The 16,513-nt window shown below is 26.9% G+C and overlaps 1 protein-coding gene across 7 annotated transcripts in view; it reads right to left on the reverse strand.

The window, feature by feature from the left end:
* The window catches only part of LOC123264387 (nuclear factor 1 X-type), an 84,664-nt gene that overhangs the window by 30,446 nt on the left and 37,705 nt on the right, over positions 1-16,513 (reverse strand). For all 7 annotated transcript variants that reach the window (XM_044727670.1, XM_044727667.1, XM_044727668.1 and 4 more), the window contains exons 3-4: positions 15,895-16,086; positions 13,558-13,741 (exon numbers count right to left, since the gene is read on the reverse strand). In XM_044727670.1, the coding sequence (XP_044583605.1) occupies positions 13,558-13,741; positions 15,895-16,086 (376 nt within the window). The remainder of the gene's footprint in view (positions 1-13,557; positions 13,742-15,894; positions 16,087-16,513) is intronic.

Genomic DNA, 16,513 nt, shown 5'->3' on the forward strand with positions numbered 1-16,513 from the left:
GTATTTTTATCGATTATTGTACTAAATAAAAAAAAAAAATGTATGGAATTTTAATTTGAATAGTAAAAGGTCGCTCGAATAAATCTAAACTAATGCACTAATAAATTGAAAAAAATTATGAGCAACCTTTCAACGAGAAAAAAAATAAAAAAAAAAAAATTCGATTTTTGACGATTTTTGAAATTTAAAAAAATTTGGAGCGACATCTTAAAAATTTTTTTTTAAGCTGTCCTTTGGAGAGAGCTCTTAAAAAATCAAAAACTAACATTTTTTCACTCGAGACTAAAAAAAAAAAATAGTCGGTTTTTTTGCGCTACCCTAATATATATGTATATATGAAAAATATAAGAAAACGCATGTGGGTACTCAAATGAAAGCTCTTGATGAGAGTAACATCGAAATGAGTTTATATTTTAAAAAATGTCAATAATTAAGAAATGACCTTGTATTTTGAGAACTATTGACATTCTTAAAGATATAAGCTTATCCTGACATTATACCTATCGAGACCTTTCATTTGAGTACCCACATCAATTTTTCATATATTTATATATATTATATATGAAAAATATATGAAAATGCATGTGGGTACTCAAATGAAAGCTCTTGATGAGTGTAACATCAAGACGAGCTTATATCTTTAAAAACGTCAATGTTTAAGAAAGTACAGTGCAATTTAACAAAAGTCATTATTTAATAAAGTAAAATATTATTTATTAATAGTTCACAAGTCTCGGCAATCACATAGTGCTAACTAATTCTTAATTATTAATATTAAGAAATAATTATAATATTAATAATTAAGAATATAATAATAAAAAATTATTATATAAAATTTTTATTATGTTAGTGTACGAATAATAAATAGAATAATGAATATGTAAGAATATATTTTTACCAGGAAGAATACGAGCGAACCTTACGCAAATGGTTATTGCGCAACATATAACCGAAATACCGTCAAGACAAAGAAATAAAAATAAATTAAGTATGAGGTTTAATTGTGTGTTGAGCAAAAAATAAAATAAGAGCTGGTAAGTGAGAATAAAATATATGTATATACTATACATACGTGTATGTCTAAAAGTTAGTTAAGAGAGTGAGCAGTAAAATGTACTCTAGTCGAGGGTGCAGAAGCTTTTTGCGTGCTTAGCATCCCTGACAAGCTCCGTTGATGAAAGAGTCTGTGTGTTTTATGTGTGGGGGCTAATAGATGTGGAGGTTAAATAAAAAAGACGGTTTAAACAAAAACAGTTGACCCGAACCGATCTCGATACAATAAAGAGCAAGAGAGATATGATGCGTGTGCCCGCTTAGTCAGCGCATAAACACCGATAGGACATACATGTATCTATTGGGTTTTCATCTTGATCCAAACTTTGTATCGGTTTTCCTCAGATGCTGAGGACGTAATTTTCAACGGCTATTAACTGGGACAAGCGCTCGGAGTTTTAGTCTCCGGGGATTTACGCTTTACATTTAACAGTTGCTGTTTATTAATATGTTTGATGTATATTAGGGTTAATTGCTCGGGTAATTGTTGGGAAATTAGATTTTCGAAATTTATAAGTTTGTATTTGTAATTCTTATAATTGAAATTTTAGATTGCTATTTATTGTAATTAAAGTCTAATTTAATTACAATTAAAAATTGTTGATTGTAATAAAATAATTAAATTATGGAAAATATATTAAAGAATATTTATTTTTTTATCAGTACACTGATAAAAGGATTATTAACTATTAATAATTTAGTTTATTTGAAGACAATTATTTAATTTATTGAATTTTAATAAGTATTTTTTAACATTCAATAAATATTTATTAATAGTTAATAAGTGTTTATTAAAAGTTAATAAATATTTTGTTAAATATGAATATAAATTATCTGTATTATTAAGAGAAAAAAAAAGTTTTATCTTTGAGATACATAATTAAGAAATGACCTTGTATCTTGTGAACTATTGACATTTTTAAAGATATAAGCTCATCTCGGCATTACACTCATCGAGACCTTTCATTTGAGTACCCACATCAATTTTTCATATATTTATATATATTATATATATAAATATATGAAAAATATATGAAAATGCATGTGGGTATTCAAATGAAAGCTCTTGATGAGTGTAACATCAGGATGAGCTTATATCTTAAAAAATGTTAATAATTAAGAAATTACATTGTATCTTCTTAACTATTGATATTTTCAAAGATATAAGCTCACCCCGACATTATACTCATTGAGACCTTTCATTTGAGTACCCACATCAATTTTTCATATATTTATATATATTATATATATGTATATATAAAAAATATATAAAAAATGCAAGTGGGTACTCAAATGAAAGCTCTTGATGATTGTAACATCGGGATGAGCTTATATTTTTGAAATATATATTATATATATGTATATATGAAAAATATATCAACAATGCATGTGGGTATTCAAATGAAAGCTCTTGATAAGTGTAACATCGCGATGAGCTTATATCTTCAAAATCGTCAATAGTTAAAAAAGTACAGTGCAATTAAACAGAATTCATTATTTAATAAAGCAAAATTTTATTTATTCATAGTTCACAAATCATGGCAGTCACAAAGATTTAAATTATTGTAAATTTGGTTAGAAAAATTTTTTTATTAAGTCATATTTTTTATAAATTTATTTAAGAAAAAATATAAAATACCATTAAATAATTAAAATAAAAATTCATCAATAATTATTGTTTTAATTATTAATATCTCTTAACTAGAGTGCTTTGAATAAAAAAAAATTCATGTCTAAAAATATAAAAATTGCATTTCAAACTAAAAAAAAAATTATAATTATAAAAAAAATTTTTTTTAATATTTTTAAAATAATTTTCTAATTTTTCCGTGTAATTAAAATATATATAGACGATAGAACGTGTCCTAAAACCCGTACCGACATACCAAGCTTATTTTTAATTATCCACCACATGTAACTCTTAATATCGCTCTAAATATATATAGAAAAATGTTTAAAATAACCGAAGTATTGCCTATCAATTCCAAAGGGCTCGACTTTCTCCTCTCTACCCATTAACAATAATAATAAAAATCTAATACACTTTTTAATATATTTATAAACACATATTTAAGGCACTCGAGATGATATTCATAGATAGATATATAATGACGATCGCAAATGTAAATCAACGTAAGCGAGGGACATGCTGACGAGAAAGAGCCTAGATATTTTTAGAAGAAAACGCTAAATATATATATAGCGTTTACTTACATGCTCACGGATTCACAGATGAACACAGATGTGTACTCACACATGTCTAGACTGATTTGTATACATATTCCCGAGTTTTGAGAGACAAACTAAACTGTTTTACGAGAATCTTGTTTTAAACATGGAGTCAATTTTAAATTTGTCCTTTGGTTCTATTTCCGAATAGCACAGTACACTATTTTATATATATATATTTTTGTTATTCATGTACCTCGGCTCGGGCATATGTACCAACTATTTTTTGTCTCATATATAGTTTTATTTGGGGTTTTTGCGAGGGACTTTTTCCAGGGTTTGTGATATGAGGATGAGGGATGAGTAGGAAGTATGAATACAAAGACCCACTGCAGCTAAACTGGAAGCCAACAACAATTTTTATTTCGGAAATGTTGAATAGAGTTTGTGAAACTCGTATCATCCTGATTCCCTGTTCCCTTCAATGAATAATACTCTATGTATATATTTTGTATTATGTATATAGAATAAAATGCAGAGGACCAACTTTAAGCACAAGTGGACACTGATAAAACGATTTGGTAATATTTTATACAGATTATTTAATTATTTTTTAATATTCGATGATTTTATTAACTTTAATCAATATTTATTATCTGTTAATAAATATTTGTTAACTATTAATAAATACTTATTAACTATTAATAAATATTTATTGAATGTTAAAAAATATTTATTAAAATTTAATAAATTAAATAATAATCTTCAAATAAATTAAATTATTAACAGTTAATAAACCCTTCTATCAGTGCGGTAACTTTGCTTTATTAAATAATGTCTTTTGTTAAATTGTGGTGTACTTTCTTAACTATTGACGACTTTAAAGATATAAGCTCATCGTGATATTGCATTCATCAAGAGCTTTCATTTGAATACCCACTTGTATTTTTGATATATTTTATATATATACATATATATAATATATACATATATATAATATATATAAATATATGAAAAATTGATGTGGGTACTCAAATGAAAGGTCTCGATGAGTGTGTAATGCAGGAATGAGTTTATAACTTTAAAATGTCAATAGTTTACAAATACGAGGTCACTTCTTAATTATTGACATTTGTCAAGATATACACTCATTTCGATGTTACACTCATCAAAAGCTTTCATTTGAGTACCCACATGCATTTCATATATTTTCATATATTTATATATATAATATACATAAATATATAAATATATGAAAAATTGATGTGGGTACTCAAATGAAAGGTCTCGATGAGTGTTACATCGGGATGGAGTTATATCTTAAAAAATGTCAATAGCTCACAAGATACAAGGTCATTTCTTAATTATTGACATTTTTTTAAAATATAAGTTCATTTCGATGTTACACTCATCAATAGCTTTCATTTAAGTACTCACATGCATTTTGATATATTTTTCATATATACATATATATATATATATATTATATTTTATATATATATATAAATATATGAAAAATTGATGTGGGTACTCAAATGAAAGGTTTTGATGAGTGTAATGCCGGGGTGAGCTTATATCTTTAAAAATGTCAATACTTCACAAAATACAAGGTCATTTCTTAATTATGTATCCTGCAGATGAAATTTTTCTTTTTCTCTTAATAAAATAAATAATTTATAAAGATAATTTTTGTTGTAAGCAATCTCCATATCATCTGACTATTAATAAATGTACTTTCCTCCCAAATAAATATTTATTGAATGTTAAAAAATATTTATTAAAATTTGATAAATTAAATAAGTGTCTTGAAATAAATTAAATTATTAATAGTTAATAAACCCTTCTATCAGTGCGGTAACTTTCTTCAAATCTTCCATACCTTATAATTACCCTTAATAAATCACTCCCGACACAATTCCGCGAAAACTTCATAATGACCAAATAAAAATGTTGATCCAAGACGTTGATCAGGCGACTTGTCACCGAGCTCGGATGATTGAGTACTCACCCTACGCGTGCGATACATCACCATCCACTTAATCATTATTTTTATTTTATCAAAATGTGAGTGTGAGCTCGCGTGTCCCGCGGCCGTAATAATTTTCGCCTCTCCAAATTTGACATCGGCTCTAAAAATCTAATTTAAAGATCAAAGCGTTTGGAGCTTAAGTTAAACCTTGCCTCGTTACACCAGATTTAACTATCAGAGGATTAAGTTTTACACGAAATATATAATATATATAATAGCGAAGGGGAGCTATTCAGTTTTAGGTCCTCGATTTGTGGAAGCACCTGTCTCTGGTTTACTTAGTTGGAGTCTCATCTGCGAAAACCTATAGTTTATAAACTGGTATACGTTCTCAAACCTCTGGTGTAGTCTCTATAACCAGTACAAGCACCAGATTCCTCACCCTCATCCTCATCCGTCTAATATATATATATTCTTATTAGCATCCTCGTCAGACGTCGCTTAACTTACGCAACTGGCATGACTCTGATCTGCTCTAGCAACTCGGTGAGCGATATTTAGCTTCGAGTTAGGGTGACTTCACAACTAACATCTCCGCAGTGATAGAAGAATTTATTAACTATTAATTTAGAAATTATTTATTCATTTATTTAATTTAAATTAATATTTTTTTATCAATAATAATTTATCAATAGTTGATAAATTTTTTTAAAATTAATATATCTTGTTTATACAGGGTGTCCCAGAAGTAACGGACGCCATTGTAGCATCTGATGAAAAAAATAATTCTGAGACGAAAAGTCCTTAGCAATTTTTTAATTAGACGCATAGATAATTAATTATTAATTAAAGTAAGGTCGCTTTATGTGTTAGAGAGAGAGCGTCAGTGTCCAGTAAAGTATGTGGCAAACAAAGACACAACTAACTGTATGACTAACTAGCTACTATAGCTAACGTAGTCACACACATTTACTTACACATTCACACGTGCAAGCGTCTTCGTTTGGAACGCACTTGACTGGACACTGGTGCTCTCTCTCTAACGCATAAAAGGACATTATTTTGATTAATAATTAATTATCTATGCGTCTGATTAAAAAATGGCTAAGGACTTTTCGTCTCAGAATTATTCTTTTTATCAGATGCTTCAATGGTGTCCGCTACTTCTGGGACACGCCATATTAAAGCAAATTTTTTTTTTTTTTTTTTTTTTAAGGGAGTTGGGAAAGAACGAATAGGGGAAAGGGGGGGACCTACTCAGTGGGGATTTTTCCGTAATTGAAAAAATAATCAGACAGCCCAGACTGGGAATCGAACCCAGATCTCTCGGTTACGCGCCAAGGGCTCTACCAGTTAAGCTATCCGAGACAAGTACTGACTACTATATTCAGTCACGTATCATATGACATTGCAAGTGAAACAATATATAAAAAAAATATGGCATTAATTTTTTAATAATGATCTTGACATCGCAGTATATACAATGTCATATGATTGCTATTTGTGTCAAAAATAGCTATTTTTGTTTTTTATTTTAAATAAATATTTGTTAAGTTAACAAATATTCATTGACCATTAATAAATATTTTCTAACAGTTAATAAATTGTACTTAATAAATTACTTATTAACTGTTAATAAATATTTGTTAACTGTTAACAAATATTTATTAATATTTATTAAATCCTATGTTAAAAAATCATTTATTAACAGTTAATAAATATTAAATATAAACAAATCCTTCCATCAGTGTGAATTTTAAGTTTTTCTATAAAAATTTAATAAAGAAAAATTATTAAATCAAGAAAAATTTCTTTAAAATTATGCTATCAATTATTTAATAATTTAAAATGATTAAAGAATTTTAAAAAAAATTATTAGTTTTATAATTTTTGTTAGGAATTATTTAAGGAAGATTTGAAAATAAATAATGGTAATCTTTATAATTTAAATGGTAATGGTTACTATTTTTAATGGTAAAGGATACTATCAAGGATGCTACCCCCACCTATTTAAGATTCTAAAAACTCTCCAACTAAAAAATTGTATTTAAAAAATAAAGCACATTTGTAATTATTTAACATCTATTAAATACTGATGATTTAATTATATACTACAGACTTTGTTGAGACACTAGATTGTAACATCACACTTACTAAACTAAATAAATAAACAATTACAACAGCAGGTTAATTATTGGATAAAAATGAATATTACCAATCTACCCTTATTAATTTAATTATAAAATATGTCTTCTTTTAAAAGTGTTAAACTCTTAATAATTACATCTTCTTAAACACTCGAAATATTTTTTATTTTACAATCCACTGTCTCAATAAATAATTGTCAGTTATAAACAACTATTATATTTTATTAAACTTATTCAATTATAAATAATGGATTTTTACCAAAATATGATTTTATATTTAAAGATAAAGTTATTTATAAGATTTAAAAGAGTTTAGGTGTAACAATGATTAATAAGTATTTGTAATATGTAATGGTTAGTGAGGATGCTTGGGTGGTGACTTTTATACTTTCTGATAGTAACTATTACCGTCTTAATTATACGTATTATTAATCCAATGTTTTTGGGAGTTACAAAATTGATAATATAATTTACAATGTCAATTTTGAATTGCAATAATGCTTTTTGGTTAATTGTCCCAATATTTAATGATAAAGTTTATAATATTGATATTGACAATAAAAACAAAAATTATCAACTTATAAAAAATTTTTTATTTTATCTTTAGAATACTTCTATTTATTTACTCCATAGTACCTCCTAAAATTAATTTAAAAATTTCTTCAATAAAAATCAATATTTATAATAATCTCCGTATAAGTATTAAAAATAAAAATTTCAAAAATCATCTACACGGAGAGAAAAATATGGAAATCATTTCTATAATTTTAATGAAATGTTTTCCGATACCATTTTAGGAGCGATTACTTAAATTATGGGAACTGTACCCATAATTTTTGGGAAATGTTACTATAATTATGGGAATGGTTCCTATAATTATAGGAACAATACCTATAATTATAACGGTAATATCGGCATGATTCCCATAAGATATAGGAATGTCTTTCATAATATATAGGAATAGTTTCTATAATATTATAGGAACCATTCCTATAATATTATGGTAACCATTCCCATAATATTATAGTGATGATGCCTAATAATATTGAGATATTTATCATTACAACTCAAGTTATTTGTGACTTCGATGACCACTTTGAAGCAAGGTGCATGGTGTCAATAGTTATAAATATTTTATTGACAGATATGAGTAGAGTGATTATCATTTTGATAATATCTTAAAAAGCACCCCACGCTTTTTTTAAAATAAAATACATTTTTTTTATTTACACTATTATTAATTTATATTTATTGAAATTTTTAACACTATTCTTAATTTAAATTTATTTTCTATTTTTTAGTTTGGTTTTCTATAAAAAGCGTGTTTTTAGTTTTTTTAAACTATTATTTTATTAGAGAAACTTTAGAATTGCTACAATATTTTTCAATATTATCTAACACAATAATAACTGAGTTGGAACAAACAATTTAAGATTAAGTAAACACGTGAATAAAAATTATGAAAAATAAATTTTTTCACTCTAGTGAAAGATCAATTTTTATTTAGAAAAATAAATTTATTAGCAAAAAAATATGTAATAATTACTCTATATTTTTGATGTGATTGCTTTATTATTATGAACATAAACATTTTTCTATTATTATGTGTGTCATTCCCATAATATTATAGGAACTATTCCTATAATATTATAGGAACCATAACCATAATATATTGAAGCTATTCCATTATTGTATAGAAATGCTTCCAATAAATTATGGGTATGGTTCCCATAATGAGCATAGGATTGATACCTATAATGATCATTTTATTATAGGAATCATTCCCATAATTTTTGGAAAGGTTCCTATAAATTTCTCTCCGTGTAGTAAATAAAATTCACCCCTTGAAATTCAAGTTAACCTTCACTGTAATGGTACTCATAAAGCAATTTAACTAAATTTCAGTTACTTGTTTTCCCGAGTACTCAATCTGGGAGATCTCAGCTCGTTAATAACTTCCGAAAGTGGGTAAAGATAAAGCTTAAAAAGTAATTTGAGTCAAAAAGTGTAAAAAAGGCGATACGAGGAAGCGATCGAAAGAAAACTAAAGTGAAATAAAGTTAAAGGAGGAGAAGCGAAGCTTCGACTCGGTTGATAAGTGAAAGAAACTGGTGTGACACTGAATGGACTCTACTCGGTGGTACTGGTATCGGAATCCTCGGATGAGGATGAGGATGAGGATGTGGATCAAGTGAAAAAGTTTTCCCGGGAGTTGAATGCGAACATCCAGCGACAAGCGTCACCACAAGCTTACAACGCGGGTGCAATCTTGCTCCTTTATCCTTTATTCCCTACTACGAACTAAACCGAACATCGGAACATCTGAGCAGATATAGAGACCAAAGGGAGGACTGGGATGGAAGCGATGCGACTCACGGTTGAATTTTCGGGACAAATAATCCCGAATCGCTTGAGCAATAAAACTTTTAACCTTTTTTCACCCAAGTGTTCAATAAGAACGGAAGAGTGAAGAGTCAAGCGACCGTAAACGGGCAACCTAACCTACCCCATGCTTTGGCACTGACACTTTTTTTCCTCTTCCTCTTCCTCTTTTTTTACACACACTCACACATATCATCGGTCTCTTGCTCTCGCTCTTTTTAATTCACCGCTCGGTCTCCCTTTCTTATTCATTTCTTTCTTATTTTTATTGCTCAAAGAGTGTAGTAGGCCTCAGCCAATTTTTGCGTCAACCAGCTGTAAACATTGGAAATGAGGCTGCCAGCAACCGATGCCATCGGGCAACCCGTACTTATTCATTGACGCGATCCGCGTAAGCCAGAGTACAGATTGACTCCTCTCACTGAGAAGTGATTCAACAACCTCTTCATTAATGCACACTACACTGTCTAGTCTATGTGTCTAGTGTGGAAACAAAAACAAACACTTTTTTCCCCAGTGTCCTCTGATAAATTGCCGAGTTTAGAGATTTACATAAATTTTTTTTTTTTTTTTTTTTTTTTTTTTGTGAGCAAAGCTTAGATATTTACAATTACGGAAATTATTTATTTTGCAGACATTTTTGGATTTTTTGGAAAGTATTTACTTAAGTGAAGGGAAAATTTTAACAAATTTCAATAATGAATATATTATTTCTAATCTTTAAGACCTATAGATCAAAAAAATTTTTAATTTTTATTCCAAGCAGAAAATTTATTCATTGAAAAAAAAAGTGACACTAATAGGGGTTAAAGTTGCCACTAATGGGGTCTTTTACCTTATATTAATTTTTAGGGAAAAATTATTACTAATTACTTATTACTTAATACTAAAATTAATTAATTAATTAATTAATTAATTATTACTTATTACTAAAAATATTTAGTATTTAACAAATCATTTATTAGAGACCACTTTTTAGTCCTTAACAAATATTTCTAAGTATTTAAAAGGATGTATTAATATTTAATAAATGAATATTAGATTTATTAAATACAAAAAAAATCATTTTAAATACGAAGAAATATTTGTTTAATACTAAAAAGTAGTCTCTTATAAATGATTTATTAACTATTAACAAATATTTTTTAATACAAATAAATCCTTCTATCAGTGTAAAATTTTATAATTAAACACTTATTCAATTTTTACTCTTTCAATTTTTACCTAAATATGGTTAATACACTGTTAGAAAAATTAAATTGACCAACGACAATTTACAATTACTGCAATCATTTATTTTGTAAAGAAATTTTGGGAAATTCTCTTAGAAATTTTAAAAACTTGAATTTTTTGAAACTATACTACTTTTTAGAAAGCTGATATTTTATAAAATAAAAAGTGTTTTTTGCACTCTTATAAATAAAATTTCCAAATTAAACACTTATTTTATAATTTGTAGAAATACGAATCTAAAATAACTAAATAAAAATACAAATCATCAAATTTTTAGCGGCTTTAAGGCATTCCTCTTTTAATTTGTACCTAAATATGGTTTAATACACTTGAAAAAATTAAATTGATTACCAAGAAAGAATCTTGGACCAAGAAAACTATTTTGGAGAATTTAATTGTTTTGCTTTAAATAAAAAACTAAATTTTGATCAAATTTCTTCATTTTTTTTTCTACTTAATGATGATAAAATTTTTCAAAATAATTTTTTTTGTTTAAAATTTTTTCTCTAAAACCAAGTTAATTTTTTCCAGAAAATATTTTTTTATTTGATAGTTAATTTATTATTTTAATTTTTTTTGGATATCTAAATTTATAAATAAAAATATTTAAATATCAAATTTATAGATACAAATTTAGTAAAAATATTTAAATATCAAATTTATAAATAAAAATTTAGTAAAAATAATTTTTTATAAAAGAAATTATAAATTCTTTTTACTTTCATAATTTATTTCAAATTTTTTTTTGGTAGTTAAATTAAAAATTATCAAAACTTTTAAAAAAATTATTTAATATAAAACTTTTAAATTTAATTAAAAAATTATAAACATTGTAAGAAAAAATAGCTCAAATTTTTAAAATTTGTCCAAAATAATTTCTAAATTTTTTTATAAAAAATTCTCCAACTAAAAATTGACAAATAAAAAAATCAATGATTAATTTAAAGCAATATATGTCTTGTGTACTGTAGCGGAGCTCGAGGGCTTGTTGATGATGGTCATGGAAAGTAAAATTGGCAAGAGACACTCGGAGAAACAGAAAGGTTGATTCGAAATAGTCTTTCTTCTCTTTCCGTCTATTTAACGTTCAGTTTAGTTTAGTTTAGTTCAGATGTGCTCCTACTGCACCTATTATATATCTTATGTTAGGTGCTATACGTAACAGCATAGTGGCATCTACAGCAATTGCTCGAGTTGGTGCTGGTACTATACTAATACCCAACAAAACTGGCTATGACTATTACTATTACTGCACTGGCATTACTTTTGAATGAACGAGTGGAGTGCAGAGTGCAGAGTCAAGAGTTTTGTTGAGTTGAGTCGAGTATGAGTGAATGAGTATGAGGGAACGCTGGCATGCGGAGATGATGATGGGACGAACGTGAATTTTATATACTAATTCTCATCTCTGCTCATCTTATATTCGCTTTTCCCATTCATGGGAGCGATTTTTCACTCCCATCACACTGATAGAAGGATTTCTTAACATTTAAGAAGATTTCTTTGTATTTAAGAAATCATTTCTTAAACATCATTTTTTAGTATTTAAGAAATATTTCTTAAATACTAAGAAATATATATATTTTTTAAATACTACGAAATATTTCTTAAATATTAAGAAATATTTTTTAAATACTAAAAAATGATGTTTAAGAAATTATTTCTTAAATACAAAGAAATCTTCTTAAATACTAAGAAATCCTTCTATCAGTGCACTTAAAGTGAAGTGCCGCAGGGAAGAAATAGGAGATTTCCCGTAAGGGGTTTTTTTTTCAGCGGAAAAAATTTGGATTTTAATCCAAAAATAAACCGAGGAGTTTTTATACTAAAATTAATTTTCAATTTTCAAGTTTCCGATGCAAAATTACTAACAAATACTTTAAAGAATTTATCACAAATTTATTTTTAAAAATATTAATTATTTTTTTATAAAAATTTGAATTTTTTTAACCAAATTTTGATGAAAATTATTTTGTTGAGAAATTTTAACGTAAGAAGTAAAAAATAATAAATTATTAAAATTTTTATTTTTAATTAAATAAAATTAATTATTTTAATATTACTGAAATTAATTTTTATATGGAAATTTTTTAGATTTTTTTATAAATAAATTATTATAAAGAAAATTTATCAAAAAATGCGACTTGTAAAAATTAAAAAAAAAATATTGATGTAATTTTTTAATTAAATATTAAAATTTAATTTATATTAAATATTAAAATTTATTTTTTATTTTTTATTTCAAACTAAGAAAAAAAGTTATTTTAATTTTTGAAATAAAAAAAATAAAAATTGACTCTTTAAATGTTTTAGTGTGATATAATAAATAATAATAATTTATTATGCGATGTTAGTAATTTGTATCAGGTGAACACATTGTGCGCTGGTGGGCTATTTTGTGTTCACGAGTGGAGGGTGTTTATGGCAGGTGATAGCGTCTAATGTTTAGTTGCATGGCGCTAATATAATATTACATCGGTATTGTCCTACTGGATCGTTTAGCTTAAGTTTCTCGTTTGTTTACGGCGAAGTAGTTGTGTTGGTATAGTTATTAGAGTTAGTATCTGGTGCTTATATTAGATATTGAGGTATTGAGATGCTCACCGTGACTGGTAATAAAGTTTGCGAGGTAGAGATCCAGTTCCCGGACGGAGACGTTGATGTGGTACGGGTTAACGCATAAACCCGGCTGAGCACACTCTGCTGTCTTTTCTAAACGTTCGCCGTCGGTTGACTCCAGTGGGATTGCTTTGAAGAGAATCACCATCACTAGATCCAATCGCCAGACCTGAACAAAAATTAGTTTTTTTATAATTTTTTAAATGCCTATTATTATTATCTATATTATCAAGAGAATAAGAAAAATTTTGTCTTCAGGATAGTTATATGAAAAAATCGGTTTTTTTTAGTGAAATTTAGTGAAATTTGTGCCTTTTCAAGGTTTCATATAATTCTCACCAGTCAATTTATTATGATAAATATTTAAGCTGCATTCAAAAATGCTCTATCTCTAGATACATAATTAAGAAATGACCTTGTGTCTTGTGAACTATTAACATTTTTAAAGATATAAGCTCATCCCGATGTTACACTCATCGAGACCTTTCATTTGAGTACCCACATCAATTTTTCATATATTTCATATATTATATATATTTTACAAATACCATATATGTAAAATATATAAAAAATTGCATGTGGGTACTTAAATGAAAGGTTTCGATGAGTATAACATCGAAATGAGTTTATATCTTAAAAAATGTCAATAATTAAGAAATGACCTTGTATCTTGTGAACTATTGACATTTTTAAAGATATAAGCTCACCCCGATGTTACACTCATCGAGACCTTTCATTTGAGTACCCACATCAATTTTTCATATATTTCATATATTATATATATTTCACAAATACTATATATGTAAAATATATGAAAAATTGTATGTGGGTACTTAAATGAAAGGTTTCGATGAAGATAACATCGAAATGAGTTTATAATATAAAAAATGTCAATAATTAAGAGATAACATTGTATTTTCTTAACTATATTGACATTTTTAAAGATATAAGCTCACCTCGATATTACACTCATTGAGACCTTTCATTTGAGTACCCACATCAATTTTTCATATATTTCATATATTATATAAATTTCACAAATACAATATATGTAAAATATATAAAAAATTGCATGTGGGTACTTAAATGAAAGGTCTTGATGAGTGTAACATCGAAATGAGTTTATATCTTAAAAAATGTCAATAATTATGAAATTACATTGTATCTCGTCAACTATTGACAATTTTAAAGATATAAGCTCACCCCGATGTTACTCTCATCGAGACCTTTCATTTGAGTATCCACATAAATTTTTCATATATTTATATATATTATATATATGAATATATGAAAAGTATATCAAAAAGCATGTGGGTACTCAAATGAAAGCTCTTGATAAATGTAACATCGGGATGAGATTATATCGTTAAAAACATCATTAATTCACAAAATGCAACAGTCATTACTTAATTCTTAACATTTTCGTAAATATAAGTCCATTCTGATGTTACACTCACCGAGACCTTTCATTTGAGTACCCACATGCACTTTTCATATATTTTATAAATATCATATATATTTATATATTATATATATTTATATATTTATATATTATATATAGTACTTCGCCTTTAGTTCATACCTTATACTAAGTTTATTAAACTATGTATAAATTGTATTGAGACCCTGTTATTGGCCTTCCAGCTGTTGGGTCTATTGTTACTAAATAAGTAAATAAATAAATAAATAAATATATAAAATATATGAAAAATGCTTGTGGGTACTCAAACGGAACCTCTTGATCAGTGTAACATCGGGATGAGCTTATATCATTAAAAATGTCAATATTTAAGAAAGTACAGTGCAATTTAACAAAAATTATTATTTAACAAAGCAAAATTTTATTTATTTATAGTTCACAAATCACGGCAGTCAAATAGTGACTGCAAAGTTGCTAGTCATTATTATTATTTTTTTTTTTTTTAAGTTAATATTGCAGGAAATATTATTCAATTCTCTCCTTTTAAATAAATTTCTATTAAAAAAAAATCTGACCATAAATTTTACCGAAAAATGACATCAATATGAAGATAATATCTCCAATAAAAAAAATTATTTTTCTAAATGAATAAATCAAATCTCTTATTAATAAAAAAAAAATTCACAATCATTATTTTGTAAATTTCAATTGCATGTCTCTTTTGTTTAAATATTTAAAAATTTCTTTCTTATATCAAAAGAAGTTCCATAATTTAAGGTAGTACGTAGTTTGACATTTTAAATTAAATATCGAACCACGTAACCGTTTCAATAAATTGAAAAAAGAAAAAATGAAATCTAGAAATAGTATAGTCTCAAGAAAAAAAAAAAAAAAGTACAAACTTTGTCAGCTTGCCGAAGACAGTCAATCCGCCTCATTTTTCCTTTCTGGTCAGGATTGCTGAGCACACACATAGCTGGCCTTTTCCCGGTAATACTCAGTACAAAATCCTCTCGATACTCTTGTGTAATGTCCTTCCTCAATTTCCCCAAAAGTCTTGAGGCCCATTTCTGCTTCACCTCGAGCTTTTCATTCTGAAAGCAAATAATTAAATTACAAATTACAAATTATAAAACGATAACACAACGTGTAAAATTCATACAATGTAACGCATAAGTGATTAAATAGCAACTTGAATAAAATGTTACTTTAATAAAATGCATCACGCGTACAGAGCCCCTCCCTCCGATCTGCGATCTCCGATCCCTTGCTTTACTCGCTCTTTCTACCTTATGCTGCTCTTAACTTTGGAGTCACATGCAGAATAGAAAATCTCACGAGAAACGCATCGAAAGCTATACTAAGCTTACTTTTGAGCATTATAGAGGAATTCACATGTCGTCGATCCATCCTAGTAGTTCAGGATCGTTTTCCGTTGCCGTTCGTGGGAGCGCCTGGGAGAAATTACTAAAAAAATCTAAAAAAGTTTAAACTTACGAGGGAAGAGTGAAGGAGAGCCGT

The sequence above is a fragment of the Cotesia glomerata genome, linkage group LG4 (genome assembly GCF_020080835.1).
Source record: "Cotesia glomerata isolate CgM1 linkage group LG4, MPM_Cglom_v2.3, whole genome shotgun sequence".
Lineage (NCBI taxonomy): Eukaryota > Metazoa > Arthropoda > Insecta > Hymenoptera > Braconidae > Cotesia > Cotesia glomerata.